The following is a 16,755-nucleotide window of genomic DNA, read 5'->3' as shown; positions in this document are numbered from 1 at the left end:
GCCGCGTCTACGACGTGTCCTCCGGCCGCAGGCATTACGAGCCTGGGGCTCCCTATAGCGGCTTCGCAGGTACCAGCGCGGCGGCTCGTGCCCTCTCGTGCTCGGACGCAGGCGGGTAGCCGCCTGTGCGGCATTCATTCATTCATTCATTCATTCATCTGCTGTTTTCCTCCCCGTATTCATCAGGCCGGCATGGGGGCCGGGCTCTGCCGCTCGGCCTTCCTAGTCTCGCTGACTCGGCCAGCAGTTAGCGGCCTCTCGTCTCCATGTCCTTCTTCCTGACTTACGGGGAGAAGCGCGCCTCCTGCCTCTTGTTAGTTACCCATTACCCACCGGCAGAAGCCCCCGAGGGGCACCTGCTTTGTGCCACACTGCGTGGCTCTCGGGGCGCAGAGATGAAGGAGACCCTGCTGACGCCAATTGTCTCTTCAATTCCTCCGGATCCACCTTTCCCCTAAAAGTAGTGCATTTGGCTTGAGTAGGTCCTGCTTCCGGCACAGATGCACTTGTCTGCCTGCCTTAAAGAAGATTCTGAGGTTAGAGCGCTGGGCAAGAGCCTGGCCACCTTTTGCAGCCCTTCAGTACTCAGCTGTGCGTATGTTATGCCTCAAAGAAACGTGTCGGTTTAAGTTTGCTCTGCTGACCCTGTTTTACAGCCGAGGGGATTAAAGGATGTGATTTGCCTAAAGCCCTCACAGCTAACAGGACTTAGACCAGTGGTTCTCAACCTTGGCTGCACATTAGAATCACCTGGGAATCTTTTTAAAATCCTGATTTCTGGGCCTCATCCTCCGGAAATTCTGTTTCTTTGTTATGGGGTGGGACCACAACATTAGTAACAAAGAAACAGCATTTCTGGAGGATGAGGCCCAGAAATCAGGATTTTAAAAAGATTCCCAGGTGATTGTAATGTGCAGCCAAGGTTGAGAACCACTGAGTTAGACGAAAACCACCAGCTTATTACTTTTAGATGTTGACTTACCAGCCCCGAGGAATGACCACCTATCAGGTTTAAAGAGGGGGAAAAAAATGCAGAGCAAGCTTAAGGCCAGTGACAAGGCTGATATTAAATGAGCATTTTCCCACTTGTTCGTTATCTTAGGGAAATTGGGAAGCTGCCTCTGGTACTTAAATACAAGCCACTTCCCTGTTTCTAGGGAGAACTTAAGAGACAGAAGAAGCATATAAAGGGAATCAAGTTCAGTTGGTGTTGCCAAGCTCCTCAAACAGTTGAGCAGGGGAAGTGGAGCTGGGACTGGAGTCAGGGGTTTTAGTTTACCTGCGAGGAGAGGGCACTTTTGGGTGCACTATCCTGCCCCACCCTGAAGCAGCTGTCATGGCTACATCCACAAGTGTGAGCATAAAACCCTCTGCTTCTGGGGTGGTGTTTGCTCTGCTGTCTACAGAGTTCCTCGGTGCCCATTATTCATTCAGCGTCCATTTATTGACCACTAATGTAGCCTGCCTTGTGCCAAAGATTACAACATGCTCCCCACTGCCCACACAGGCTAGAAGAGAAGCAGATTAGGTTCGTCTATTCATTTGTTCAGTCAATCTTTTTATTACCTTTTATTGATATAATTCATACACTATGAAATCTACCCCCTTTAACATGTATAATTCAGTGGTTTCTAATATAGTCAGAAAGTTGTGCAGACATTGCTAATTCCAGAACATTTTTATCGAACCCCCTACAAAAAAAACCCCACATCCATTAGCAGTCACTCCCCATTCCCTTCCATCCCCCAACCCTCGACAACCACTATCCACTTTCTGTCTGGGCATTTCATATAAATGGAATCATACATGTGGCTTTTGTGACTGGCTTCTTTCACTTAACACAATGTTTCCAAGGTTCGTCCGTGGTATATTAGTATGTACCAGTACTCCATTCCTTTTTTTTTCCCCCCTCACCAAGGATATTTTTCCATTGATTTTTAGAGAGGGGGAAAGACAGAAATATCAATGTGAAAGAAACACGTTGATTGGTTGCCTCCTACCAGGGCCAGGGCCAGGGAGGAGCCTGAAACCGAGGTACATGCCCTTGGCTGGAATTGACCATTCTGTCCACAGGCCAACACTGTACAGAGCCAAACCCGCTAGAGTTCCATTCCTCTTTATGGTCAAACTAGCGGCCTGGTGCATGAAATTCGTGCACTGGGGGGGTGGGGTCCCTGCACCCTTTCACAGTCCGGGAGCCTTCAGGGGATGTCTGACTGACAGCTTAGGCCCGCTCCTAAGCCGACAGTCAGACATCCCTTAGTGCTGCCGCAGATGTGGGAGAAGCTCCCACCACCACTGCTGCACTCGCCAGCCGTGAGCCTGGCTCAGGGCTTCTGGCTGAGCAGCGCTCTCCCTGTGGGAGCACACTGACCACCAGGGGGCAGCTCCTGCATTGAGCGTCTGACCCCTGGTGGTCAGTGCACATCATAGCGACTGGTGGTTCTACTGTGTGGTCAATTTGCATATTAGCCTTTTATTATATAGGATTATTAAATAGGATAATATTCCATTGTATAGATATACCACTTTTGTTTATTCATCATTTGTTGGAAATTGGGTTGTTTTCACTTTTACCTATTATGAATAATGCTAAAACATTCATGTGCAAGCTTTTTTGTAGGCATGTTTTCAGTTCTCTTGAGTGTAGAATTGCCAGGTAACACTAGGTATTATTATTATTAATAATTTTGATCCTCACTGGAAGCTATGTTTTATTGCTTGTAGAAAGAGAGGAAGGGAGGGAGGGAGGGAGAGGGAGAGAGAGAGACATCCATATCGGTTGCCTCCCCTATGCACCCTGACCAGGAATTGAACCTGCAACCTAAGTATGTGCTCTGATTGGGAATCGAACCCGCAACCTTTTAGTGTATGGAGACGACGCTCCAACAGGCTGAGCCACCCAGCCAGGACCCAATCATTAAACATCAATGATGAGAGAATCATTAATCGGCTGCCTCCTACAGGCTCCTCTATGTTTAACTTTTTGAGAAACTTCCAAATTGTTTTCTAAAGTAGCTGCACTATTGTGCATTCCCATCAGTGTATTAGAGTTTCAGTTTCTCCACTTCCTCACTGAATGGTTGTCTTTTTTATTATAGTCATTTTAGTGGGTTGAAAGTGCTATCTCATTGTGGTTTTGATTATTTGAATTTCCCTAATAACTAATTTGCTTGTTGATCATTTGTATATCCTCCCTGGAGAAATATCTATTCAAGTTCTTTGTCCATTTTTTAATTGGGTTGCCTTTTTATTTTTGAGTTGTGAGAATTCTTTATATATTCTGGATACTGATAAATGATTTGCAAATATAGGATGTCCCAAAAAATGTATACACACTTTGAATTATTCATTCCAATGGGTTAAATCTGAAAAGAAACATCAATTGAGCTATCAGAAAAAAGAGTGTGTATACATTTTTGGGGGACACCATGTATTTTCTCCCATTCTGTAGGTTGTCTTTTTACCTTTTTTTTTTGTAACTTGATATTTTTAAAAATATTTTTAATTGATTTTAGAGAGAGGAGAAGGGAGAGGGAAGAGAGAAACATCAAGTGGTTGCCTTCTCCCTTGAGCATCCCAGGTACCTTAACTAGGACAGAACCCACAGTCAGGAATCGAACCAGTGACCTTGCGGTGCACAGGACAACGCACAAGCTACTGAGCCACACCCATCAGGGCTCTTGGTCAGGGCTCTTTTCACTTTCTTGATAGTGTCCTTTAAAGCACAAAATTTTTTAATTTTGATCAAGTTCAACTAATTTTTTTCTTTGGTTGCTTGTGCTTCTGGTGTCCTGAGAAACGATTGCTAAATCCAAGGTCACAAAGACTTTCACCTATGTTTTCTTCTAAGAATTTTATAGTTTTTAGTTCATAGATTCAGCTCATTGATCTATTTTGAGTTCATTTTACATATGGTGTAAGGATCTAATTTCATTCTTTTGCATGTGGCTATTCAGTTGTTCAAGCACCGCTTATTGAAAAGACTATTCTTTCCCTCTTGGAATTGCCTTGACAGTCTTTTTGAAAATCAATTGGTTTCATTCAGTCAATACTTATTGAGAATGTACTAAAGAACAGACACTACCAGACACTGAGTAATCAATACTAAAGGAGTTTTGTGTTTCCCTTATACAATTTGCTGACAGGTAAAAGACAAAAAGTCAGTAGTTGTCACATACTTAATGAATTATTTTTGTGATGAGTGTAAAAGGGAACACACACTGCTGTGACCAGAGGCCAGGGAGCACAGAGGGAAGGCAAGGTTGGTGGCAGCTGGTGCAGAGTTCTGAATGGCATGTTATGGAATTTTGATATCATAGAGCAGAAGGAAGTCACTGAGAATTTTTAAGCAAGAGAATGACTTGATCAATTTGTGTTTAAAATAATCTAAGTGTTGTATGAAAAATCGATTAGTAGGGAAAGAATGACTATATAAAGAACTGCTAGGGGTTTATTGTAGTTCAGATGAAAAATGATGACAGCCTGGGCTTGCTTAGTGGGAGATGGAGAAAGGTAGATATAAGAACTATTTAGGTTATGGGATTTGGGGACTGATTGGATGTGAGGGATGAAGGAGATGCCAAGGACTGCATTTCTGGATTGAGCAACTGGTTGATATTTACTGAGATAGGGAATACTAGAACAGATGCATTTTCCTAGGGCTGGCGTGCTGATGACCATTAGTTGAGTGTGAACATTTTGAACTTGTGATGACATGTAAGTGATGCTGAGTAGACAATTGAATATATAGGTCTGGAGCTCAAGAGAAGTCTGAGCTAAAGATACACACTTAGCAATTTTTGGTTTAGAGGTGGTATTTGAAACCACGGGAGTGGATGAGATTGTCAAGTGGAGGGTGTGGATGGAGTAGAGGAAGTGGACAATGATTGATCTCAGAGGCGGTAGTAAATGCGCTAGAGAGGTAGGAGGAAAACCAGAGTGTAGTGTCATGGAAGCCGAGGGACATGTCAGCTGTACTGAATGTTGCTGAAAGTAGATGAAAGAATGTGATAAATGCCAAAATGTGTGTCCAAGGTCCACGAGCATCTGTGACAGAGGAGGGGGATTATATTTGGGGGTGGACAGGGGGGTTTTCAGATGTTTCTCAGGAAATAGATTCTTGAGTTGGTGGTACGATGTCAGCGACTTATAAGTTAACCGACTGGAAACATCTCTGCTGCAGGCCGAGACGCATCCAGAGCGTTTGTGACTGGGGACTACTCTGAAGCAGGCCTTGTGGATGATGTGTCTGACTTGTCACTTTCTGAGATGCTGACACTTCAAAATTGGCTATCATTCTATGAGAAGAATTACGAATTTGTTGGTAGGTATTCCACAGGCCATTTCCAAAGATCTCATTTCTTTTTCTTGCAATTTTTTAACGGACTAGAATTCTTTGGGGCTTGGACTCAAGGTTAAAATCTGAAAAATACCTATGGATTTTTCACCTTAAACTCTAGTTGGGAGTGTGGCAGTGAGTCCCAGAAGGAAATGGATGGGGCACCTGGTCCCTCACTTTTAATCTTGGGAAAGTATTGCCTGCCCATTTGCTTTGGCCTCTGTTGCCCCTAAGCCAGTTGCCTGCACCACGCTTAACCAACCAGCTCCAGGAGGGCAGCTTTCTTGTCTCACAGCGTTCCGGGCATCTGGCTTCAGCAGGCAGGAAGGCTTGAAGCCCAAGTTCGTGTGCAGTTTTGACAGATATCCTTGTACTTTGTCCTCTAAGGAGAGAGACATTAACCTATGTCCATCCTTAATGAATTGTGTCCCGGGGGGAAGTTATGCTAATCAAACATGTGTTAAAGCTAGTTGTGTAGGGCACTGCCCTTGCTGCTGACTAGTGAGGCAGGAGGGAATTCGCCTTTTAAATGGGAAGACACCTAGAGAAATGTTAGTCACAGAAACTGGGGTGGTTGGAGCCCCTTTTTCCCATTGATTGCAGCCCCAGCCTCTCACGGGAGCCCCACTTGGACCCAGCTGACTTCCTGAGGAACGTCAGTGTCCTTTCACCTTTGGAACAGGTCTACATGGGAAGTTCCTCCTCCACCCCGCAGGCCTCTGAGTGATGCTTCTGTCATTACTACGTGGGTTACCTTTTCTGAAAACCTTGCCATTTGTACTAACTCCTCTGCTCCCTACACATCCAACTTGCCAAGGCTTTTTTAGTAACTTCTAAGGTTTTGTTTTCATGCCCACCCTCCTCCACACCCGCCACTGTTGGCCTTTGTCATCCCAACCTGTAGCACCCCTTCTCTGTTTCACCCAGGCTGCCCCAGTTCATCCCTTAGACCACAGCCATGTCTGCCATGGAAGGAACTGGCCTCTATCCATCTGCCCTTCCAAAGGCTTGGTTCTCCCTTTTCCCACGAGGTTGCTGAACCAAGGCTGAAACATTACTGGGTTAATAAGGAAAAGAAAACTCAACACAAAAGAGTAAGGGTGGAGTCCTGTGAGTGGGCAAAGAATGCCAGACCAAATGTGTCATACTGGTGTTTGGTGAGATGAGTGAACTAGTCTTATTTGAAGAGTGTTGATGTATGTGAGGAGGGTGGGGGTCATATGGTTGGAAATGCTTCAGAAGGGTTATAGTTAAGTCGGGATATGTTTGAATATCTACTATGCATAAGCTCTGGTACTGATCCTCGTGGGGACCAGGGATGAGCTGAGTGCAGTGCCTGCCTCTGTTAGCTCACTCTATAGGAGGGGGTTGTGTTAGGCTCTTACAGGGCATCAGAAACCCTCAGGACACATCCAAGGATGAATGTGTATATATGGGTGCACAGTGAGGTGAAGACAACCAGAAAGCCATATTGGCAGCCATATGGCCAGGCCTCCAGGGAAAATGAGATGTCTTTTGTTGTTTTCTGGATATAGCACCGACTTAGAGACTCAGCCAATGGTGATCACCATTCTCATGAAGCAGCTACTACAACTCTCTCTATTGCCTCTACTACTGCTGCTGCCCTCTCTTTGGGTCGCATGCCTAAAAGCCACAAGATAGCCTGTCACCATGCATAGAGACCTTCAATAGGAGAAATTCTTGTGCCAGGCCAACTCTAGACTGCAGGCCTGGGACTAGGGCCCTGTACCCTTCATTTAATCTAACAAGCATGTAAAATGAAAGCTCTGTACTGAGCTGTTTTGAGTGCTGGGGCCTCATGGTAGGGAGAGATAGATCATAAATAAGTAAGCAGATCAAGCAAGTCCAGATAGTACTGTGAATAAACTAAAACGCTAATGCAGTGCAGGTTTGGGAGGGTGTGGCCCCTTTAGAGAAGAAGGTCAGGGAGGCCTCTTAGAGGAGATGACAGATAAGGTGAGACCTGGAAGGCGGGAAGGAGCAGCCATGCTGAGATCTGGACAGAGCCTTTCAGGCTGAGGTAAAGGCAGCTAAACATGGTCAAGGACTAGGCAGGAGGCCAGTGGGCAGGAGCCGGCAGGAAATGAGGGAGGGACAGCTTGAGAAGAGGCTCAGAAGGCAAAGGGAAGCCAGATGCTTATAGAGTGTTGGAGGCTTTGGTAAGAAGTTTGTACTTTATCCACGTGTTTTAGGAAACCATTGCAGGGTTTAAACTTAGCATGGAGGTGACATGATAATCATTTTTTCAAATGCTCACCTAGCTGCTTTGTGGAGAAAGAATTTTGGGAAGGGATGAGCTGAGGGAGACACACCAGTTGGGAGGCTATTGTAATCCAGAGTTTGGATTAGGGTGGTAGCAGTAGAAATGGAAAAGGGCAGAATTAGGGAGTTGCTAATGGATTGGACATGAGCACATGGAAGCATGCATTTAGATATACAGGAGGGGGTATCAGAGAGACCCAAGGCTCCTAATCCAAATAACAAAAGCCAGAAGTGATACAAATACAACTGGAAACGTCCGGATGGGGAGCTGAACTTGAGAGGAAGAACTGAATCTTGGGCACACTCTATGTAAGTGCTCTGGGATCTAAGTGCTCAGGGCCTGGAGAGGTTGGACAGACACAGCTGGGCAAGTATACACAGCTACCTCGTCCTCCCTGGTCAAACCTTCTAGAAGTGCTTTCTGCTGCTTCTCTTGCCCTGTGACAGCCACTTACACTCAGGACTTGAAGATGAAAGTTCCTGCCCCTGAGGAGACCTGAGCCCTTTGTAGCTTTAGCCTACAGGCTCTCCGACCACTTGCTGGCTGCTGCCATAGCTTAGACCATTACAAATTCTGGCATGGATTTTAAACTAAAACCAATTTCCACCCAATATGTCCATAGGACTGAGCAAGAAGAGAATGGGGGAGGGGGGGCAGCGCAGGGAAGAGAGCATGTGCGGGCTCAGAACCACTCACTAGTTTCAACCCACTGTCCTCATCCATAGGTGCACGATTTTTGTCCAGTCTCTTCCCGCATCTCCCATTCCCCTTTCCCCGCCAAGAATAGTCAGTCCATTCCCTTTCTATGTCCCTGATTCATTATAATCACCAGTTCATTCTGTACATCAGATTATTTATTCACTTGGTTCTTAGATTCACTTGTTGATAGATGCATGTTTGTTGTTCACAATTTGTATCTTTACCTTTTTCTTCTTCCTCTTCTTAAAGGATACCTTTCAGCATTTCGTATAATACTGGTTTAGTGGTGATGAACTCCTTTAGCTTTTCCTTATCTGTGAAGCTCTTTATCTGACCTTCAATTCTGAATGATAGCTTTGCTGGATAAAGTATTCTTGGTTGTAGGTTCTTGGTATTCAGCACTTTGAATATTTCTTGCCATTCCCTTCTGGCCTGCCAAGTTTCTGTTGAGAAATCAGCTGACAGTCGTATGGGTATTCCCTTGTAGGTAATTGAGTCTCTTTCTCTTGCTGCTTTTAAGATTCTCTCTTTGTCTTTTGCTCTTGGCATTTTAATTATGATGTGTCTTGGTGTGGTCCTCTTTGGATTCCTTTTGTTTGGGGTTCTCTGCGCTTCTTGGACCTGTAAGTCCATTTCTTTCACCAGGTGGGGGAAGTTTTCTGCCATTATTTCTTCAAATAGGTTTTCAATATCTTGCTGTCTCTCATCTTCTGGCACCCCTATTATTCTGATGTTGGTACGCTTGAAGCTGTCCCAGAGGCTCCTTACACTATCTTCGTATTTTCGGATTCTTTTTTCATTTTGCTTTTCCGGTTGGGTGTTTTTTGCTTCTTCGCATTTCAAATCTTTGACTTGATTCTTGCGCTCCTCTGGTCTGCTATTGGGTGTCTGTATAATATTCTTTATTTCAGTCCGTGTATGCTTAATTTCTAGTTGGTTCTTTATCATAGCATCGAGGGTCTCATTAGTTTTCGTGACTCTCTCCTCAAGTTTATTGACAGCTTCTAGCACATTTTTGCAAGCCCTCAAAATTGCGATTTTTAGCTCTATATCCTCCATTTCTGTCATGTTTTTTTGTCTCCGCATTTTTTATGCTTTCTTGGTGCACCCCCTAGTGGTCTTTGTGCGCAGTCTTGTTCTAGTTGAGCCTTGATTGTTGTAGTTAATACTAGAGGGATTTGACCACCAGGCCGACTGGCTGTGTGAATCAGCTGTGTCTGCCGCGGAAAACTTCTGTCCTCTGGGGAGGTGCTAATCTAGCCTTTGCCTGAGGCGATCTGGCAAATGGCTCTGCGCAGGGCTTGGGCGGGGCGGGCTCAACAGGGCGGGCGGGCGGAGGGAGCGGTTATGGCCCCTCTCAGTCCCGTTCCCAGAGGCTCTGCTTCTCAGAACCCCCGGAACCGCTGCAAACCTCGGAGGGAAAGCTGCCTTCCAACTGATGCCAGACACTCCCGCTTCTCCCGTTTGGGTCCGAGTCCCCAGCGATTCGCCCGTATCTGGAGCTCAGAGTCTGAGACTCCCCCCTGACCGAAAACGACAACCGCGCTCTCAGCCACCAGCCCGCTTTGCGCGCGCACCTCCGCACCTGAGTTTTTTCCACACTGCGCCTCCTCTGAGCCTCGGTGTGCTGTTATTTTTCCTTCTAGTTGAAGAGTCTCTCCTCAGCCAGCCTTCCTGTGGTTCTGGGTGATGTCCGTTCCGTCTTTTAGTTGTATTTTTGAAGTGGTTGTTTGCGGCAGCAGTCTGCGGTGTTTACCTATGCCGCCATCTTGGTCTCCTCAGAACTACTCATTTCATAGACACCCCCCTCCCCCGTCTCTCCTGTGAATAGGGGAACAATGATTACTTTCTCATAGGGTTATGAGGATTAAGAAAATAGTAGTTCTGTGCTAGCATAGCACTTGCCACTAAGTAGTTGCTTAATAAGTAATTTATTTATAGTTATATATGATAAAATAATTCAATTTTGGGAAGAATTAAGCCACAAAAATGTTACACAGAAGGCCATTTATTTGTCAGACATTTATTAAACACCTACTGTGTGCCTCAGGCACTGTGGAGCATTGAAAATGAATCACATGTTCCACTCTCAGGGGACTGATGTCTGGAAGTGAGACGTTTTATAATTTCCTCAGAAGACTCTACAAGTACAAAAGGGATGCTTCTATCTGGAGTCTTGTACGATGTTGAAACATTGGGATAGAAGGTGCCCAAGTCCTCCAATATGAGTTCTTAAGAAATAAGCAGCCAGCAGGCTCCAGTAGAGCCCTGGGCAGTATTACAACTGCGGGAGAAGCCAAGCATCTCCTCCTGCCCCCACCCCACCCCCACCCCCGGTTCTGACAGCAGCTCTCCTATCACTACAGGAAAGGTGATTGGAAGGTTCTATGGAAAGGATGGGCTCCCCACCTCGGCACTAACCCAGGTAGAAGCCATGATCACCAAAGGCTTGGAGGCAGACAAAGAGGAACTGAAAGAGAAGAAGAAGTTTCCACCATGCAACACGGAGTGGAGCTCAGCCAGGGGCAGCAGGTTCTGGTGTTCCCAAACGAGGTAAGCAGGCTTCCCTTCTGCTGCCTCCGCCGCTCCCAAACCCAACTCCTAGCTCATCCTGTGGTTCAGGGAGGCAGTAAGTTGATTGTTATCCCAGGGGAACTTTTTCAAAATACATGTGTCCTGGGATAGTGATTCTCAACTTTAACTACATGTTAGAATCTTCTGGGCAATTTTAAAAAATTATCAATGGTGGGACCTCACTGCAGGCAACTGGGTGAGAATATTAGGATTGATATCTGGCCATCTTTTTTGTTCTTTCTTTTTTTAATTCCCCAAAGACCCTGCTGAAGAACCCCTGGCAGGGACTGAAAAGTCGCAAGCACTGTTTTCTTGCTTTGGCCTGTTCATCCATCCAAGGGCCTTCGTTTCCTATTTGTCAGCACAAATCATTCCTGCCTTAAGGAGGGATAAGGAGGCGGACATAACCACTTGCGTTGATGCCCTGAGGTGCCCTCTTAAGAATTGCAAATTCTGCCCTAACCGGTTTGGCTCAGTGGATAGAGCGTCAGCCTGCGGACTCAAGGGTCCCAGGTTCAAGTCTGGTCAAGGGCATGTACCTTGGTTGCGGGCACATCCCCAGTAGGGAGTGTGCAGGAGGCAGCTGATCAATGTTTCTCTCTCATCGATGTTTCTAACTCTCTATCCCTCTCCCTTCCTCTCTGTAAAAAAATCAATATAATATGTTAAAAAAAGAACTGCAAAATTCCTCTCTGTAAAAAAATCAATATATTAAAAAAAGAACTGCAAATTCTGAGGAATTCCAGGAGGTACGCTAGATGAGAAGTCCTTGCCTGTAAGAATTGAAGTGAGCCAGATTAGAATAGATGCCACAGGGGATATTCCAGGTTGGTTTGGGGAAACTAGAGAAAAAAAATGGTTTTCCTGCTTTAATGATCAGGCCAGCCTGGATTTAAATACAGTTCAAGTCCCTCAAATCTCCTTTAGCTCTGATAAGGGGACAAGGAGACAGAACTAGACAAACGTCCAGCCTCGAGGGCCTCAAAGTAAGAGCCCAGGTCACTGAGGGTCAGGGAGACCTGCTGTGGCTTCTGCAAGAAGGGCCACCCGCCTTGAGTGCTCCGTTGTGTAGATCCACTCTCTTCTATGGGGAGAGGCACACCTCTTTGCTCTCCTTGAGGCTGATTTCTTGTGTCAAAGCCAGCAGCTTTCTCCAGGCCCAGCCACCGTGTTCATCACATGTTCCCTCCACCGTAATTCAGAGCAGCAGGAAGGAAAGCCTCTTCTCTCCCAGCCACCAGTTTTGCAGAGGCAGCCCCTCCAGGGTTATCATGTCTCCAGAAAGAGGGGCCCTCGCTTTAGGAAGAGGAACTGGGACAAAGGTGGGCCTTGCGGGAACACAATCCTGAATGCAGGTGGCTTCAGAGAGCACTGGTCTCGCCTGGGAGGGGCCCAGAGGCTTGAGTGCATTTAGATGCTTGACTTTGCTCCCTTGGAGAACCTGCCTCCCTCTCCGTCCTCACAGCCTTGTCTGTCTTTGTGTAACGCCCTCTTACTTCCCTGAGTTGCTTAGGCTCTGCCTTCCCCACAAAGCTCTTCCAGACCATCTCCAAGGAGCTTGGCCCCATCCCCGAGCTTCAACCCAATGCATTGTTTTCCACATGTACATACCTCCCTGGAGACTGGGAGTAGCGAGTCCTGAGGAGGGACTGGGTGTGGAGCACGGGTCACTGCGATGGGATGGATGGTTAGAAGGAAGGAGGTGGCGTTTCAGTGCCCTTCCCTGACAGCCTTGCTCTTGGGTAAGTTAACTGGGCAGCAGTTTCTCTGACAGCAAGTGATTCTGGTCCCAGGCACTTGAACCTACATGGGCATCAATTCCAAGAATCTCATTTTTCTCTGCAAGTCTTGTGAGTCCATGGGAGGCTGTACTCAGGACCCTAAGATGAGGTGGGTTCCCTCTGCCCAGGACAGGAGGTTGCTCAGCTATGTTGGACCAGGTGACATCAAGGACTGCACCTGGGCAAGGGTCAGGAAATGGCCTCTCAGAGAAGGCTGACCACCAGGCCTTGTGTTGTTGCCTCAGTTGTCCACCCTACCCAAGTGCCCAAGACCCTAAGATCAAGGCACTAGGATGGAGTGGGAAGGGAAGAGAGAATCAGAGCCAGATACTGCTTTTGAGAAGCTCACAGGCCAGTGGGAGAAAGCCTTTCACTGGTGTTGCCGCCAAAGCAGGGAGTGCTGCCTCCCAGGAAGGCACAGGGTGGGGCGGGGCCAGGGAGCAGTGCCAGGAGGATGCCCTGGGCAGGGGAAGCTGGCGAAAGTTAGGAGAGAGAACAAGGTTCAGGGGCTGAACACTGCAGACCTCCACCTTGGGAAAACGTCAAGATGGCTCACTGCTTCCTCCTCCCCCACCCCCACCCCCGACAGACTCTAAGTCCCTCTCCTTCTATCTTCAGTGGAGGTGTGAGCAGAGACTGGACTGGTGTCCCCAGGAAGCTGTACAAGCCAGGTGCCAAGGAGCCCCACTGTGTGTGTGTGAGAACAACCGGTCCCCCTAGTGACCCAGCACCGGACAACCCTACACACAGAGATCGTGGGGACTTGGACCACCCCAACTTGGAGGAATATATAGGCTGCCCACCCCTGGCCATTACATGCTCTTTCCCACTCTAAGCTGGTGCCCTACCTGTTGATAACCCACAGAGAAGCCTAAAGAGCCCTGACTCACGTGCACTAGGATGGCTCCTGACATCGAACAAGGGGGCCTGGAAGGACTCTGGCCTCTGCAATGTAGCCCATGACCCTCACCAGCGGCTCACCATTCTGGTGACCGAGGCCAAAGCTCAGCAACTCGCCTAGTACTGGTCAGCCCGTTTTTGCCACTGTTTCCCCAGATCTACTTGCCATCCTCCTTCAGAGCCCTTGAATGTTAATGAACACAAATATGACCAACTCAAACCTAACTGGACAGACAAGCAAAGGGCTGTAAGCTCCAATCCTTCCCATGGACTCCCAGGCTGCCAGATCAGCTGCTGGCCTCGTCAGGGGCACTGGCAAAAAGGGACGACATCACTCTCTTACAACTCAGAAACAAGAGGATACATCCAGAAAAGACCAAAAAGGAATGAATGAATGAATGAATAAATAAATAAACAAACAAATACATTAAAAAAAACCGGCATCAACATACTCTTCCAGGTTCCCCGATGGCTAAACTTGTTACCCCTGACTTTTATAACCTTTTTTCTTTCCTTTTTTGTTAATACTCAACGAGGATATTTTTAGGGAGAGTAGAAGAGAGAGGGAAAGAGAGAAACATCGATGTGAGAGAAACACATCGACTGGTTGCCTCTGCACAAGCCCTGACTGGGAAGGAGCCTGCAACAAAGATACATGCCTTGACTGGAATCGAACCCAGGACCCTTTGGTCCGCAGGCCGATGCTCTATCTACTGAGCCAAATCAGCTAGGGTTGTAACCTTTCTTATATGTGACTCTTCCCTAATTTACAACCAAAAGCTGCATTGAGTTGATATGAGCTGGGCCAATACAGTCAGAGGTGACAATAAAAAAGAGTAGACTAATTCTGGAAACTGGAAAAGCTTTTGCTTATATAGATGCAGCAAATCCAGATGCCTCTTTAAATTTAAAGCAAGGATACTGTTTCTATTTCAAAAACTTAAAATAAGGTGTGCTGTGTTTTCAAAGGGAGAATTCTGCGTTTTTGGCGAAAGGTAGTTTCAGAGCTCTAACAAGGTAACGGGCTAGCACAACATCAGCGTTTGCGCAAGGCTGCAAATGCCAATACAAACAGCCTCAATTTGCCGCTATCCGGGCTCGCAGCTCTTCCAGTGGGTTGTGTGCAGCGCCAGCACGGCCAGGTTTGGTGAGTCTAAGGGGGTGGTGAAGGATTAGGAAAAGACAGACAAAAGAAAGCTGGGTCTGGGTGGGACGCTGCCCTCTCTGATGAAGAGACAGCATCAGGGCCTGCAAACCGAGTCTTTATTTTATAGACAGTTTCCATGAGGCAAAGTAAGGGCGTGGTTACAACATTCTTGTGGGTTTCGAATCTACTCAGTATCACTTAGCCACGTGGGACCACAGGTTCGGACCGTAGGTTCAAGCTTACAACTATAGCCTTTGGCTATAATTGTGCTGGGACTTGCACGTGGCAAAGCCACGAGAGGATCGTGCCCTCTCATTAGTCCCAGGCTTGAACCTGTCCAAACGCTGTAGCCGCTCTCCACAGGTTGTGTCCAAGGTCACTGTAATCTACACTTGACATAGTTCATACCCATAACTCCTGGATTCTTGTTGAGTAGACAGGGGCAAGGAGTGTTTCTACCTCCGAGATAAGGCAATAAAGCTATTAGACACGGTTTCTCCTCATCTGAGCCTTCACCTCCACTCCTTTCCCAACCCCCTCAACTCTTTTTTTTTTTAATATGTTTAAATTGATTTGAGAGGGAGAGAGATATAGAAACACCGATGAGAAATTAACATTGATAGCTGCCTCCTGCACACCCCCTACAGGGGATTGAGTCCGAAACCTGGGCATGTGCCCTGACCAGGAATTGAACTAGTGACCTCTTGGTTCATGGGTCAAACACTGAGCCACACCAGCTGGATTCAACTCTTACTTTAAACATCCTCTATTCTTCTTCCTTTCTTTCGTTTATAATTAATCTCACTAAATAGCTTTCCAGATTCACTGGCTAGAAAATGGAGGCTGCCTCCCCTACAAGGGCAGTCTCATGGTTCACTGCCCTTGTGGCCACACCTGCTCCTTACACCGGACTCTGCTCTTGACTCATTTTCCCACCCAGGATCTTCCTCACCTGCCCTTCCTGTACCTTTAACCTCTCCCTGCCTAAGTCCGGAAGAGCGCACTCTTCTGTGGCCCTTATCTATTCCTGCCATAGATAAGCCTCTGAAAAAGCTGCAGGTACTCACTGTCTTTGCTCCTCAGCCCCCATTCGCCTGGCTCCTGCCCTTCCCTGATCAACAGCAGGTAACTTCAGTGTTGCTACGTCCCATGGCCCCATTCCTTAAAAGCTGCCTCTCCTCCATGAACCCCTTCCCACGAGCTCTTCTCACGCCTTGGGTCTAGTCCAGATGCCTTTCCCGAGCAATTCAATAGGCACCTCAACTCCTCCTTCCTGGCATTCAGTCTTCATCTTCTCCCTCAGCCTCTCCCCCACACCCTACATCCTCCACTCACTGCATGTGTCCACAATGCCTTCCACCTGGAATGATACCTCTTCCTCCGCTCAATTTGTCCCTCTTATTACTTAAAAATTCAGCTCAACAGCACCTCTTGGGAGCCTTCATCAACCCTTGGCCCACCAGTTGGATTTAGGTGCACCTGTTCCCACAACACAGGTCCCATGTGCTCACTTCTCAGATAACAAGTCTGTTCTGTAACCATGATTTCCTATCAGCCTCTCACTCTGAACTGCAGACTGAGAACAGGGACCAAGGCTACTGGGTTCGGTACCCCTATAGCCACAGTTCCTGGAGCACGTGGTACGTGTGCCGTTAGCTCGTTTTGGAGAGGAGGCAGCCAAGGTCCAAAAACTTCCTAAGGGCACAAAGTCGTGGAGCCGAGCCTCGGACTCAGGGTTCTCGTCCTGACTGTGCTATTTTCACTCCCGCAGTTTGGCATGTCACTGCCCTCCCTGGAGCAGGAGCAGAGAGCTGAGGTTAGGACCTTCCTTGCTCTGCATCCCATTCAGCCCCTGAGGCATCTCAACTCCAAGCTAACTGGGAACTAGTCACTGCCACTGCGCTGGTTGTCCTTAGTCATTCAACAAATATTTGCCAAACACCCCTGTGCCACGGAGTGGAGGATGGGAGGAAAGCCAGGTTCCTGGCCTCAAGGAGCTTACAGTATGGTAGAAATATAGGGATAGTGT

General features: G+C 47.2%; 1 protein-coding gene and 1 long non-coding RNA gene across 4 annotated transcripts in view; one reads left to right on the top strand and one right to left on the bottom strand.

The window, feature by feature from the left end:
* The window catches only part of LOC106726571, a 7,319-nt gene extending 352 nt beyond the window's left edge, over positions 1 to 6,967 (bottom strand). Inside the window, exons 1-2 of the long non-coding RNA XR_001362636.1 lie at positions 6,957 to 6,967; positions 6,880 to 6,882 (exon numbers count right to left, since the gene is read on the bottom strand). This is a non-coding gene — a long non-coding RNA (uncharacterized LOC106726571). The remainder of the gene's footprint in view (positions 1 to 6,879; positions 6,883 to 6,956) is intronic.
* LOC102261197 (neuferricin) overlaps positions 1 to 14,008 on the top strand; it is a 14,442-nt gene extending 434 nt beyond the window's left edge. Inside the window, exons 1-4 of one of the 3 annotated variants that reach the window (XM_014541944.1) lie at positions 7 to 69; positions 5,186 to 5,326; positions 10,691 to 10,877; positions 13,298 to 14,008. In XM_014541944.1, the coding sequence (XP_014397430.1) occupies positions 5,272 to 5,326; positions 10,691 to 10,877; positions 13,298 to 13,514 (459 nt within the window). In that variant the 5' untranslated portion in view covers positions 7 to 69; positions 5,186 to 5,271 and the 3' untranslated portion in view covers positions 13,515 to 14,008. Of the gene's footprint in view, positions 1 to 6; positions 70 to 166; positions 537 to 5,185; positions 5,327 to 10,690; positions 10,878 to 13,297 lie in introns of those variants that run through there. The other 2 variants (XM_014541946.1, XM_005869028.2) reach the window with 2 other exon arrangements.
* Positions 14,009 to 16,755: the final 2,747 nt, after the last annotated feature.

The sequence above is a fragment of the Myotis brandtii genome, unplaced genomic scaffold (assembly GCF_000412655.1).
Source record: "Myotis brandtii unplaced genomic scaffold, ASM41265v1 scaffold284, whole genome shotgun sequence".
Taxonomy (NCBI): Eukaryota; Metazoa; Chordata; class Mammalia; order Chiroptera; family Vespertilionidae; genus Myotis; species Myotis brandtii.
This window is presented reverse-complemented; position numbering and strand designations above follow the sequence as displayed.